A 13,961-nucleotide genomic window follows, 5' to 3' on the forward strand; every position below is an offset into this window, starting at 1 on the left:
TTATTTAAATATTTAGAATTTCACTTGTTAAAAATTATAGAACAATGACAATTTGGTAAAATATACATTATAGTAATCTTTTATTTCTTCAACCAGACACTGTAATCTTACATTCCTGTCAAATTAACCAAACACAGTAATATAACATTCTCAGTAATCATATTCTCTAATAATCTTTTATTATCATCAATAATCTTACCTTCCGTGAACCAAACGCACGTTACAAAATTTACCATCTTTTCGCTCTGTCACCACCTTTGCCTTGCTTTTTCTGGGATTTTAGCCCTTTTTGAAATATTTTTCTGGGTTTTTGTTTGGTAATTAAGTTTAAGCTTCGTTAATGTCATCATAACGAGAAATTGGATGGGAAGCGTGTGGAGGAGGCGGACTACTGATGTTTCTCAAGTTGTCTCAGTCCATTGTTAATTAAACTCTCTCCTTTGGCCTCTTGGCATTGATTTTGCTTGTTTTCTTCTTAAGGGTGTTCCCTCCTCCCCTTTTTATTGAAGGCTCAAATTTTCCATTTGAAAAAGGCCATTTATTTGCCTCTGGTTCTTGGTTTGGTTGTATTCAGCTGATAGAGACATAAACAGAGAAAGAAAGAAACTTCATCGATGGTACATGGTATATGGGTAATAGCATCACAGCCACAAGGATTATAGGCAAAGCTTCTAGAGTTTTTTTAAAGGGGATTTTTCCTGTTGTTTTTCTCCTCTTTGTAAAGGTATTCTCGAGAAAACAATAAACATGAAGTTTATGAAGCTTGGCTCCAGGCTTGAAGTATTCCAAGCTGATGACAAAAGCATCGGGTAAGATGGGTTTCAGTCACATTCTTTTCTCTAGCTTTATGTTATCTCCCTTTGATTTGGTTTCTATTTTTCCTCGCATTTTGTTTTCCATTGCGCTGTTTGTTCCCGACATGTTTAACTATTGATTTTGGTGTTTTCGCCATATTGTATTGTTCATATTAGTCCTTGCGGATTCTTAGACGCAAGCTTAGCTCTAGTCTCTATCGATTTTCTACCAATACATTTACTTTATCTGATGATTTTGTGGGAAATTTTTTTTTTTCAACTGTGTTTTGCTTTGCTTGAGGAGTTAAAAAGAGAAATTTGAAGTGGCTAATCATTCCACGGAAAAGTCACAACTTTAACAAGAAATTTTTTTGGGGCTTGTGACAGATGAACCACATGGGTGGTTACATTGAAATTATTATTCTTTTATTGTTTGGTTTTTATGGGGTGATTGAAGAGTGTAAAAAAAAGACATGAGGTATCTTGAATGTGGTTCAGCTGTTGAACTTCTTCTCTTTTTCATGAGTTAGTGGTCCAAATATGTGGAAAGGCATATTGGGAGCACGCACGCCTTCAATCATGGTTGTTAAGAATCTCTCCTCGTTGTAATCAATTAGCATATACCTAACGAGGAGTGAGCTTGGGATTTACTCCATTATAACATGCTCAATAGCCTCTTCCACTGACAGCACGTTCTCATAACCGAATCACTTCATCTTTGTCTTGCTAAGGGTGTGGTAATAAGTAAGAGGGAACTAGTCTCATAAGCAAATCGATGTGTTACTTGAACTATGTGCTGATCTGAGATGCTTACACTCTTTGACTAGCAGATTAATAAGACCTGATTAAGATTACACAATTCATTCGAACTCGGAAATTGAAGTAGACTTGAGAGCTCTAAAATGGAAACCTGTAGATGTCTTTCTTCGTTGAATGTATAGTTGCATTGAGGCCATTCTAATGTATTTCTAGAAAGCTGAGGCCAGAGTCTTTTTCTGAAGACATCTTGGTCGAGCTCATACTTAATATCTTTGTTGCAACCGTAAGGACTTAACTAAATAATTAAAAGCTAATAAACCTTAATTAATCTTTAATTAAAGTGCAATTGCTTGACAACTGTGATTTTGAGGCTTTCAAGCCATTTCTGTGCTCCTTGTTTTTTTCTACAGTTATTCATGTTTGAGAAAGCCAGTAGTTGCGCCTAAAAGTCGTCAAGCCATGTAGTTTCTCATTGAATTTAATTTTCAAGTCCTTTGACAAAAATATGACGAGTGACCAATAACCTTAGATTCTTTCACTGGAGCCAATGAGGCAAATATGACTTTTGCTTTGTTCTTTTGATTCTTTTAAGGCCCTTATCTTCATGATGAATGCGACTTCTTTGCGTGTATGTGTTTTTTTTTAGGGGAGAATGGGTTGAGTTTTTGGTGTTCTCTCAATGTGTTTAGGTTTAAGTTTTCCCTCTTGGTGTAGTAAACAGAAACTTCCCGTTAACACAGGTATATAGCATCTGATTTGGCAATAGATGTCACCATTACTGTTGGCGAAGTTAAATTCTACCTTCACAAGGTATGCTTAATTCCTTCTAAATTTATGAATTTCAAGCATTCCGCCTATGGAGAGCAACTGCTTAATTATAATTGTCAAATGTCACTTTTACATGGCTTTGCAGTTCCCTTTGTTGTCTAAGAGCCGTTGCTTGCAAGAACTAGAGCTGAAAGCCAGTGAAGAATGCTGTGGTGATGTTAATATGGTTGATTTTCCTGGTGGGCCAAAAGCATTTGAAATTTGTGCCAAATTCTGCTATGGGATGACTGTTACTTTAAATGCTTACAATGTCGTGGCTGCTCGTTGTGCTGCCGAATACCTAGAGATGACTGAGGATGTTGATCGAGGTAACCTAATATTTAAGATCGAAGTATTTCTTAATTCTAGTATATTCCGTAGCTGGAAAGATTCCATTATTGTTGTACAAACCACCAAATCTGTTCTACCATGGTCCGAAAACCTGAAGATCGTTGGAAGATGCATTGATTCCATAGCATCTAAAACCTCTATGGATCTTGAGAAAGTTACATGGTCCTACACTTGTAACTGGAAGCTGTCAGCACGTGACAAAATGATCAATGATGGTTTGAAATTTCGAGAGTAGATTGTATCTGTTTCGAATGTTTGGTGGGTTGAAGATATATGTGAGCTAGACATTGATCTCTACAAGTGAGTCATGACTGCTGTGAAATCAAAGGGAAGAGTGGATGCGGCGACCAATGGCGAGGCACTGAAAACTTACACTGTTAGATGGTTGCCAGATTCTGTTGATGCCTTGGTTTCTGATGTACACTCATGGAGAAACAAATTACTCGTGGAAACAGTTGTATGCTTATTTCCTTCAGATAAGGGTAGTGGTTGTCCATGTAGTCTCTTGTTGAAGCTGTTGAAAGTTGCCATTCTGGTTGGGGTGAATGATTCTGCAAAGGAAGATCTATTGAAGAGGATAAGTTTAAAGTTGCATGAAGCTTCTGTCATGGATTATTAATCCCGGCGTGGCCTCCCCAAACTACATTATATGATATCGAGATGGTTCTCTCCTTACGAATCAGCATATGATGCATATTCAAGATTTATATGTTGCAAAAAATGAGACAGGATGCACGGATATTGTTCCAGGGCATGGATCCTTGTTGCGTGTTGGTAAACTGATTGATGAGTTTCTTGAAGAAGTTGCATGTGATCCAAATCTTTCCCTTGCCAATTTCATTGAGTTGTCTCGGTCTATACCTGAGTTTGCTAGACCAGTTAATGACAGACTCTATAAAGCCATCGACCTTACCTAAAGGTAGGCTTTTCAACCATGTGCCAATTTCATTGATCTTTTCAATTTCTAGAATTATATATCCCATCATATGCATAAACGCTTTCAGTATAGTTACTATGCTCGACAAAGTTCGTGTTGTGAATATTTTAATGTACTTCTAGGCCACTCTTCCATCAACCATTTTATAGGTTTATTGTACTGCAGCTGTGACAGCGTCTATGACCATTACAGCATCTGCATAGCTTTCGGTGTAACTTTGTAATCCCAAATGCTTCCTTATCTTTCATTATAACTTTGTAATCCCAGCTGTTTTTTTCCTTCTAAATTACGTGCTACAATCGTATAATGAGTACCTGAAACATTTTCGTGAGTGCAATTGGACAGTGAAAAGTAAGTTTTGTTGTCTGCAGGAGCATCCAAGCTTGAAGAAGGCTGAAAGAAAGAATTTGTGCTGCTTGATGGATGTCAAGAAATTGATGATGGATGCATCTATGCATGCTGCACAGAATGAGAGACTTCCATTACTGGTCGTAGTACAGGTTCTCTTCTTTGAGCAGGTTAGGGCTGCTGCAGCCAGAGCTCAATCACTAAACAACAATCCTTGCTGTGCATCCCATTCCACGGCCAACACCGATGAGGAATCAGAGAAGCTGCAGCTGAAAATTGCGACTCCCTCGATAAACAGATGAGTCAGGTTAAGATAAACAAGGAAGAATTCCAAGAAACTGGTAAGTTGGCCAAGAATAATAACAACAGCAGTAAAAGTGGCGTGCAGCTGCTGCCATCTCGATCGAGAAGAATATTTGACAAGTTGTGGGGTTTCGGTAAAGATCATGTCGAAAACGGAAGTTCCGAGACGTCTAGAAGTTCGCTAAGCTCAGCTTCAATGGTTCCAGGGGATACCAAGTCTTCGGGTTCATCTTCGAGAAATGGGAGGCACTCTATATCCTCCTAGAGAAAGAAGATTCAAAATATTTTAAGTGTAAAAAGCTGTGGGATTTTGTGGTAGTTTTATGATGAAGGTTCTTGTCATATGTGAACCATTCTAAAATCTTATCCAATTGAACGATCGTCCTTGTATTAAGTCTCAATGTGGTTAATGGAGGATTACATTTCCTTGAAACTACGAGTCCTTGTGAAATAATACATACACACACAGAGACGGTAAAATCAAGCAACCAAATGCTTGGTTCACAGGAAGTGTTAGGCTTCCCTGAAAATGCAAGAAAACGTGAGAAAGTATGATATCCATGAAATTTCCCTTCTCTTGCGTTCAACACAGCTGCAGAAAGCTACCAGTTTACCACCTTTTTTTAACACTGAAATACAACTATTTTCCCTGAAAAGAAAATTTGATGGATTGAATATGACAGAAGTATGCTTCCTGAAATTTCTCAAAATTTGACTATATATATACACACAATTATTCTTCTACAAAACGCTGTTAAAGCTGTAGTAACATTTACATAAAACATGGCAAATCTTCTTGTTTAATCTTCTTTATTTTAATAATCCTAAATAGTGACTATATGGTCTTAAAGTTCTTAAGCTTCATTAGCAATGGACATGCTTCTCTTTGAAGACAACAATTTTGCATGAAAAGCTTTCGTAACTTTCCCTTTCGGAGATCAGATTTTTTTTTTCTTTTTGGCTCGTAACTTAACCGACTCTTGTTCTTGAAGATGACGATCTCAAAAAGTTTCCCTTTTTGTTGGAAATCTCAAAAAAAAAAAAATTATGACCCAGATAGGAATAACCTGCAACATTTTGAAAACTGATAAATTAATATAAATTTATCATCAAGGAACCCCTTCTTAGACCGTGAACTTCATGATAAATAACTTTGAGCCTGTTTAGTATAAAACTTCAAGGGATAGTGAGGAGAAAAAACCCAATTAGGGGAAAAGGAAAATGGAGTTTAAGAACAGTACCATCATATTGTTAATGTTGCTTCTCTTGATCCATTTGTCTCTGCCACATTTCACCGAGTCAATTCCTCGATGCAAGGCATGGTTGGTCCAATCAATCCCTACAGATATGCCTCATCTCCATCGGGTCCCTGGTGTCCTTTCCACTGGTAACACTCTTATCTGCTTCAAGCACCAAAGTGAAAATTAGTGGAACTGATCTTTGTTTTCTTTGACCCCTTTTTCTTGCTTTATAGGTGATGTATTTAAGTGGTTGGCGTACAATTCAACTGCCAAGCTAGATATAATAGCTCACTATTGGCAGTTGAAAGCACAACCAAAGGATTATCAGTCAGGGGATTATGGATATTTGAAAGATGATATGCGTCGTTTTGGTGCCCATCAAGGCTTTTCTGTATATACAGCCCTGCAAAATGCTGCTGATCGAGATGTCGATATCAGGTGATGTCGTATGGATTCAATTTCTTTCTTTACTAATGGAATCAATCGGGAAACTAACTGTTATATTGGGAAATGTAGCATATGCAAATGCTTTCAAAACTTATAGTGCATTGCATATCTTGGTTAAGGCATGGGCTTGATATGCTATCGAAGTGTTGTTCTTCAGTTTTGATTATATTGTTTTTTCCATTCCTCTATCAAATCAGGTTGATACATCACTCTGGAGTGTATCCTGACTACACCAGAGAGCCCTCCAGCCTTGCTTCAAGAAGAGCAAATGTCAAGAGTGTGACTTTATTACTTGATAAATGGTGGGGTTCGGGCATCATTCACGCAAAAGTTTGGATATCAGATAACCGGGATGTATATATAGGATCTGCAAACAATGACTGGAAATCTCTTACTCAGGTATATGAAAGATCATAAAGTACTAGTAGCATTGCAGATTAATTTCTATATTTGTGACATTCTACAAATTTCTACAAGATGTACGTACATAAATCAGTTTTCCAATTATCTTCAGGCATCATAGCAGTTTTGTCTCTCGCCATGTTGTTTTTGAACCATGGGATAAAATGTCATTGTTATGGTTACAGGTGAAGGAACTTGGAATTTATCTTGTTGGTTGTCCAAAAGTAGCCAGAAAGGTTGGCGTCTTCTTTCAGAATCTATGGAGACTTGCATATCTTGATGTCTCAGAATTCACATCAACAATATTAGACCCGAAATGGCAGATTCAAAGAAAACTTCCCTGCTGGTCTCATTTCATTGAATCTGACATGAGATGCACGTATGTTAATGGCCTTGTTTCGAAATTTTCATTACTATTTTCAGAAGTAATATTGGCCGGTGTCACAACTCACAAGTGTATTTAATGTGTATGTTCTTCACGAAAGTTGATGCATTTACATGTTTATTCATCTCAGGCCTCGACTTCCACGTTTTGTGGAGATTCCTTATGCGGCTGGCTACCCTTCATTATCGGACCCTAAAATATTGAAATTGATCATCGATGCTCCTGGATATGGTTATAAAAGTTCAGTGCCTCAGTCCAACTATCTGTCTTTTGCTCCACCTGAAGTAAGTGGAATCTTAAGGCCAACTAGGAATTTGTACTGTTATGCTTCATCCAATTTTGATGCTGACTGCAGTCAGCAGCTTGCATTTGGCAGGTTCCAGCCCGATGAACAGGGATGGCTAGATACAATTAAATCGGTGGGAGATGGAGGCACTGTGAGGATTAGTACCATGGACTGGCTCGGCCAATCCCGATACACAGAGCAAACAGTTTATTGGTCATCTCTTTCTAGTGCTATTTCGGAGGTACTCTCAGATATACCATACAAACTCGTGTGTTTCTCCATTCTTATGATGTTTAAACATGGTAGGTTGTCTTCTCCAAGCATGCAAAAGTGAAGATACTTGTAGCATATTGGTCACATTTTACCGAAAATACCGAGCTCTACCTGAAGTCACTTCTCTACTGCAATGACCTCTGCCATTCTTCCGAGGACAATAAATGTTCAGGAAATATTGAGGTAAAGTACTACAAGGTTCCAGGTTACAACTTGACTGGACCGGCCATCCACAAAAGAAAGCCTACTGGAAATATCTATCCGGCCTACACCAGATTCAATCATGGCAAGTATGCAGTTAGTGATGTGCGTGCTCACATTGGTACCAGCGATATGGTTTGGGATTATTTCTATACAACAGCCGGAGTTAGCTTCGGGACGTATGCCCCTGCCATTGTTTCACAGCTTCAAGAAATCTTCAATGCAGATTGGAACTCGCCCTATGCAGTTCCAGTCGAGGAGACAAGCAACGGCCATGCTTATTCTAGTTAATACTCATTGGACCAACCTAGTTCGAAACTGTGAAATCAATGTCTTGTAAACAGATTACATTTTGCTGTATTTTATCCCAGAAAATTTTAAAAGCATAATCAAATATAATTATTACTTTCATACATATTTTATTTTTATTTTAGACTTCTTTGCATTTTCACCTTGAATAAACCATATTCTAGAGTTGAACTAAAAGATCTAAAATATGAAAAGTCAGCTCAGTTCCCAACTTTCTATGATACAACCTTATTAATTAGGAAGCAGTTTTGTGACACATCAATGATCTTATTCAGAAGAAAATATCGACAATGGATATGGCGAAGGTTTCAGTCGAGCCGACGGAGGAGGTATTCGATTTCAACTTCTTTTGTTAGGGGAATCACCCAATCTCCATAGAGACCAGAAACAACAGCTGGATCAACCTTGTACTTTCCCTTCTCTCCTCCATCACCAAGCTTCAAATCCTGACCAAATGTCATAGCCTTCTTCGCCACCCTCTTCTTTACTGCTTCTTCAACATCCGCAAATGTCAATAAAGATAGCAGAGTATCTCTATCCTGAAATAACCACAAACACTGAAATTAAAAAATGTTTCTAGTCAATAACACAATACTAGCTTCACAGTTTATATGCATCATAGGAGCACAATGAAACTATAATACCCGAGCACGAATTGGCGGCTCGTAGTCTTTCTGTTCGTCTCTAAATTTAACTTCAGCTACAAGTTTTCCATAGTGAATCCTTCTAGAGAGGGCCTGAAGGGATTAGCAATGTACTTTAGAGACACCTTTCTAACTTCATATCACCGTAGATATAATAAGAAGGCGTTTACAAAGGGATTGTTAAATACCTGCAAACACTCGAGATCACGAGCAGCGGTCGAAGCATAGTTTCCATCATCACCCGGAGCAACAAACAATGGGAGCAGTTTGTTGAAATACATGTCCCATACGGCCTTGTTTATGTTAATAGACATTGCTGCAGGATGCAAAACCTGTTGTTTTGAGATTATAAATCGAATCGGTTTCCAATTTTCGGAAAATCGAGAGGACAAAGACATGTAGTTTAGGCAGCTTGGGGTACTAAATTATACCTCGGGGTACTTATAATGTGGCACCAGTGAGGGTGGTAGATTATCTGGGAAGAACGGATGTTCTTCGGGATTCTCAAATCTTCCAGCCTGCAGCACATTCAAACTTAGTTTGCATGCCACTTAATGTCAAGATACATGAACGAATTGCAAAGAGGCAATTTTACCGCTACATTTAATGACTAGGTTGACGTAAAGGTTCAATTAAAATACTATGGAGTTAGGGAACCAGTTTAGAATCTGAATTATAGTTTGGGGGTGTATAATGCAATTAACCCAGAAAAATAAAATTAAAGACCAAACATTGTTGAGATAAGGGGGAGAAAGGGTACTGTAGCTTGGACGGCCTCTGTTTGTTTAACGAAGAGCTCAACCACAGAGCCGCAAAACCCAGGAACGGAACCGTAGGAAGGGTGGTAGGTCGGAGAATTGAAAGGGAACCTGGCTCGCTCTATCAGACTGAAAACGATGGTGTCCTCTTGCCTTATCAACGAATCCCTCACCATCTGTAGCGTCAACCCATCGTCAACGTTGTTGGACTCTGCATTCGCCGCCATTTCGTAAACTGAAGTGGCTGTCTGAAAGAAATGAGTTAGCATCATCATTATCAGAGACATATTCATGTCTGGTCAAAACAACATTCAAGGTGGATATTCAAGATCTGGTGATTAGAATGAGTGCATTTATGCTTAAAAAGAAAAAAAGTAATCAAAAGTGAAAATTGTACGAGATTTTGAAGAGTAATTACGTCGACAAGTGAGAAGAGCGACGGTTTTCGTGGTCTGAATTATATGCCAAATTTATGACAACTCACCCAACAATGCTAACGCCGGTCGGGAACCAATGAAGGTTTGAATGGAAGTATCAAAAGAACAAACAAGGCAAAAAAAAGGTGGGTGGTGCGTAGTGTGCACGAGAGAGCCGATTTTGTTTGCGTTCAGACTACAATAATGATATTATTATATGCATCAGCTAAGGGCAAATTGTCGGCTCAAGCGTGGCGTGATTGCAATTGCACCGTTAATAACTTGCTTTCTCCCAACAAAAAGGGCAACGGAAAAACGTGACGGTTCCTTCTCTCGTTGCAACTTGGGAACAGAAAAAACAAGGATAAACTATTCTACTGTTTTTAGTTTATGTTTTGATTTTATCATTAAATTTTAAAATGCTTTAATTTTAGCATTAAACTTGACATTTGTTTTTTTTTCGTTGGATTGCAATGACATGATAATGTGATAGTTTCTTATTTGTGATTTTAATAAAATAATCTTCTTTGTTGTTGGTCAATAATTGGACGTCATTGATTACTATCCGTGACAAGATTGATTATTAATTTTTTATGAAATTCATTCAAAATGAATGAAAATTCATCTAAAGGTTTATCATTCTAAAACATTGATCTCCTCCAATAATCTTATGATGAAGTTAGTTTCGAAATATATTATTAATCTTTTCATAAGAATACTTCTCATTGTTCAAATTTTCAGAAGAAAAAAAAAACACTCCAAAACTCAAATCATAGGAAGTCCTCATATCCAAACAGAATAATAGATTTTCTTATGTGTAATTTCGTGAGTTTTAAAAAGATTTTGGAAAAATCTAAATTGATAAAGTGATAAAAGATGAGAAAAGTTCAATGGTGTCTAGAATGATTATAAAATACTTTAGAGAATAATAATTTTTATATGACAACTAAAAATTTGTGAAAAACCCAACCTTTATGGAGAAGATGATGAGATAAAATAAAACTATCTTTTACTTTCACGTCAATAGACATCAGCATCAAATTATTATATCATCTTAATGTTAATGATTTAATAGCTCAATGATAAAAAAAAATTAATAATAAAATTGCAATGATTAAAATTTAGTGACCAAATTGAATATAAATTAAAGTTAATAGACTAATGAGATATTTACCCTAAAAATTAGTTACTTGTCTTTGTTTTATTGGTCAGAAAATAAATTGGTAGTCAACGGCTAATGTCGATGGAGAAGCCTTTTCTCTTTTGCTCGAAGCCCATGAACAACCTATGTTGTCAAAAAAATCTTACCTACAAGGGGTTTATCTTGTTTTAGTTTGTTATAACAGATGTTTTAAACTCTGATGGGCCAAGTTTTTTGAATTGGATTTTTTCAGAAGATTTTATAATGCACTTCGCAAATCGCAACGTATTATTAAAATGACATAATAAATATATCACAAATAAATTTATCTTTATTATGTAAATATTAAAATGTATAAAGATTTATCTAATTGATGGATTCAGGTTCACAACTAAAGGTAATTAGACCCTCATTGTGTTTAGCTTCGCAACTAGTGCAAAAGTCTCTTGATAATCTATACCATAAGATTGTGTGAACCCCTTTGCCACTAACATTGCTTTAAATCTCTCAATGCTTCCGTCTGAATTGTTTTTTTATGGTGAAAACCCATTTACATCTTATTGGTTTATTTACTTGAGGTAAATCTATCAAAGTCTAAGTACCATTCTTGTCAAGGGCCCTCATCTCTTCCTCATTGCCTTCATCCATCTAGGATCACCTAAAACCTCTTCTATTATCCTTGGAACCGGTGTACTATCAATGTTTGTTGTGAAAGCCTCGAAAACAGACATCAAACGTCTATAAGCAAACTTACTTTTGAGCAATAGGTAAATCATCAGTAATAACAAGGGGAATATGTTTTTCACTAGAAGAAGATTCCATACCATCCAAATTTTCCAAGGTAATTGGATTCAAGTCCAACTCTCAACAACTTCTAGGTTGTAGAGTGGACTTCTCTCTCCTTTTGTAGACATTAAGGTCCATTATTTGAGGACTTTTGGAATACAAGGTATTGGTTTTTTATGGAGTCATAGAAAGAATTTGGGTTTGAGTAGGAGAAGGATTTGAAGAAGGCTGTATAGGTGAAGAATAAGGTTAAAAATATAATATCGGTTGAGATGTATAATTGGAAGGAGGTTTAGAAGCTAGTATCGGTTGATGTATAGGATTAGAAGGAAAACCTGTCAACTGTTGAAGGCTGTCAAAAAATTGTACCTGAAATTCATCCTGAATCTCCCCATGAATTTCATATTTCAAGAAATAAGGTTTAGTTTCCAGAAAATAACATCCATAGAGACGTAGGTCTTTTTTGTTACAAGAGAATAACATCTATATCCCTTCTTAGTAGATGAATAGCTGAGAAAAATGCATTTTACTGACCTTGGATCCAGTTTAGATTGCAGAACAACTAAAATCTTGATAGGAAGATCACACGACAAAGGTTTGAACCAAGGAAATTTAACAAGAAGAACATCCCTAGAAGATCGAAAGAGAACAATACAACTAGGGAATCTATTAATAAGATAAGTGACAGTAAGAATGACTCCCCCACCAAAAAAAAACACTTAGGAACATTATAAGCAAACAAAAGAGACCTTGCTACTGAAAAAAGATGTCTATTTTATGTTCAACAATCTCATTTTGTTGAGGACTATTAACACGGGAACTATTATGAATAATACCCTTTTATTTAAAATAAGACCAAAGACATTAGAGAAATATTCGCTCCCATTATCCGTATTCAGAATATGAATCTTACTTTGGAATTGATTTTGGACATGTGCAAAAAAACTCTAAAGAGTGCATCAGCGTCTGATTTTTCCTTCATAAGAAAAATCCAAGTTGTTATACTATGGTCATCTATAAACGTTATAAACCACCTGGATCCATTGACATTTTTTACCAGAGAAGGACCCCATATATCACTATGGATGATGGAAAATAGGTGAGAAGATTTATAAATGGAGGGAGGATACATTGTTCTGTGATGTTTGGTAAATTGGAAAGTGTCACAATGGAAAAGATTAGCCTTTATTATTGAACAAATTTGGGTATAATTTGGCAAGATAAAAGAAACTTGGATGTACATATCTAAAATGCAATAACATAATCTCACTTGAAATAGGGTCAGAAAAAGGAATAGATTTTGAAATGCAACTGGAATAGGCTTGTTTTGGTGAAGAATGAGAACTTTGAAGAATAAAGAGTCCACCAAACAACATAGCACTGCCAATAGTCATCCCCTAACCCAGTACCTGAAACACACATCCATCGAGATCAAACTTAGCACAACATCCCAAGTCACGAGATAATTTACTAATAGATAACAAATTGCAAGGTAAAATTGGAACATAAAGCACATATTTTAAATCAATATCCCTATTGATCGAAATTGTTCCACTCCCTTCAATGGCTACCAAGGAACCATCAAATTTTTTACATTGGACTTGGTCACAAGAGTACTAAATTCCATAAATAGAGGCTCCACTATCGACAATCCAATGAGAAAAATCATTATCAACAGTATTAGAAAATGAAAGACTACCGTCATGTATAAGAAAAGCCTTTTGTACATTAGAAGGGAAATCTTTAATGGGTATTTGTGATAAACCAACCCATGAACTGCTTTTAGAGGCCATTGAATCAAGGATGAAAAAAATAAAAATCGAAAAAACCTAGACTGATACCATGTAGAAATTAAGGATTTAGGAACATAGACCAAAGTGATACTTTGATTTTTTGATACATTGGAAGAGATATACAAGGCTCATTTAAATAGGTTGAGTATAAGTGTTTGAATACAACTACAATTACTCCTAGATAAAGTTATAATTAATTTAAACTACTAAATCAAATAGTATAGAGTTCTAATTAATCTAAACTACTAAATCAAATAAGATATAATTCTAGTTAATCTAAACTACTGCTATTTTATACGTTAATATTCTACACAATGGAATCCAGATTGTAGAATATTCAAAGACTGGAAAATGATCCTCCATCCGTAAGATGGCCTTACTCCCAAACGTGAGTCAAAAAGAGTACCAGTCGGGTAATATTTAGCCGGATATATCTGAGTAACAAACTATTTAACCGTCGTAAGAGACACCAAATTTGCCTGCCAATAAATGCAATATTTAACTACTAAAGATCACGGAAATCAATTCCTCTAGCTGATAGAGATGCTACCGCTGATAGAGATGCTATAGCGGATGAATG

The 13,961-nt window shown here is 36.4% G+C and overlaps 2 protein-coding genes and 1 pseudogene across 4 annotated transcripts; 2 read left to right on the forward strand and 1 right to left on the reverse strand.

Annotated features, from left to right (window-relative positions):
* The first annotated feature begins 231 nt into the window (after window positions 1-231).
* On the forward strand, window positions 232-4,637 carry LOC120132817 (annotated as a pseudogene).
* An 813-nt stretch (window positions 4,638-5,450) lies between these two features.
* On the forward strand, window positions 5,451-7,945 carry LOC120132825 (phospholipase D Z-like). Its single transcript, XM_039149515.1, has 7 exons — window positions 5,451-5,686; window positions 5,774-5,978; window positions 6,185-6,386; window positions 6,575-6,768; window positions 6,905-7,058; window positions 7,137-7,301; window positions 7,367-7,945. Exons 1-7 carry the CDS (start codon window positions 5,521-5,523, stop codon window positions 7,823-7,825), a joined length of 1,545 nt encoding a protein of 514 aa, XP_039005446.1. The 5' UTR covers window positions 5,451-5,520; the 3' UTR covers window positions 7,826-7,945.
* Window positions 7,946-8,050: 105 nt separating this feature from the next.
* On the reverse strand, window positions 8,051-9,816 carry LOC120132836 (chorismate mutase 2-like). Of its 3 annotated transcripts, none has more exons than XM_039149540.1 (6): window positions 9,730-9,816; window positions 9,248-9,493; window positions 8,919-9,005; window positions 8,676-8,819; window positions 8,488-8,580; window positions 8,051-8,382 (listed from the first exon to the last, which is right to left on the reverse strand). In XM_039149540.1, exons 2-6 carry the CDS (start codon window positions 9,470-9,472, stop codon window positions 8,152-8,154), a joined length of 780 nt encoding a protein of 259 aa, XP_039005471.1. In that variant the 5' UTR covers window positions 9,473-9,493; window positions 9,730-9,816; the 3' UTR covers window positions 8,051-8,151. The 3 variants fall into 3 exon arrangements, with proteins under 3 accessions (XP_039005471.1, XP_039005463.1, XP_039005456.1); XM_039149532.1 differs by having other exon boundaries at window positions 9,664-9,748; XM_039149525.1 differs by lacking the exon at window positions 9,730-9,816 and having other exon boundaries at window positions 9,248-9,613.
* Window positions 9,817-13,961: the final 4,145 nt, after the last annotated feature.

This window comes from Hibiscus syriacus, unplaced genomic scaffold (assembly GCF_006381635.1).
Source record: "Hibiscus syriacus cultivar Baekdansim isolate YM2019G1 unplaced genomic scaffold, ASM638163v2 tig00001728_pilon, whole genome shotgun sequence".
In the NCBI taxonomy this organism is placed as follows: Eukaryota; Viridiplantae; Streptophyta; class Magnoliopsida; order Malvales; family Malvaceae; genus Hibiscus; species Hibiscus syriacus.

Bases quoted from the DNA above. Each gene is read 5' to 3' on its own strand.
- LOC120132825 (XM_039149515.1), top strand. From the start codon at position 5,521: ATGGAGTTTAAGAACAGTACCATCATATTGTTAATGTTGCTTCTCTTG. The intron at 5,687-5,773 runs GTAACACTCTTA...CTTGCTTTATAG, and splicing joins CCCTGGTGTCCTTTCCACTG to GTGATGTATTTAAGTGGTTG. The intron at 6,387-6,574 runs GTATATGAAAGA...TTATGGTTACAG, and splicing joins ACTGGAAATCTCTTACTCAG to GTGAAGGAACTTGGAATTTA.
- LOC120132836 (XM_039149525.1), bottom strand. From the start codon at position 9,538: ATGAATATGTCTCTGATAATGATGATGCTAACTCATTTCTTTCAGACA. The intron at 8,581-8,675 runs GTATTTAACAAT...TAATCCCTTCAG, and splicing joins GTGATCTCGAGTGTTTGCAG to GCCCTCTCTAGAAGGATTCA. The intron at 8,383-8,487 runs GTATTATAGTTT...TGGTTATTTCAG, and splicing joins AGCCGCCAATTCGTGCTCGG to GATAGAGATACTCTGCTATC.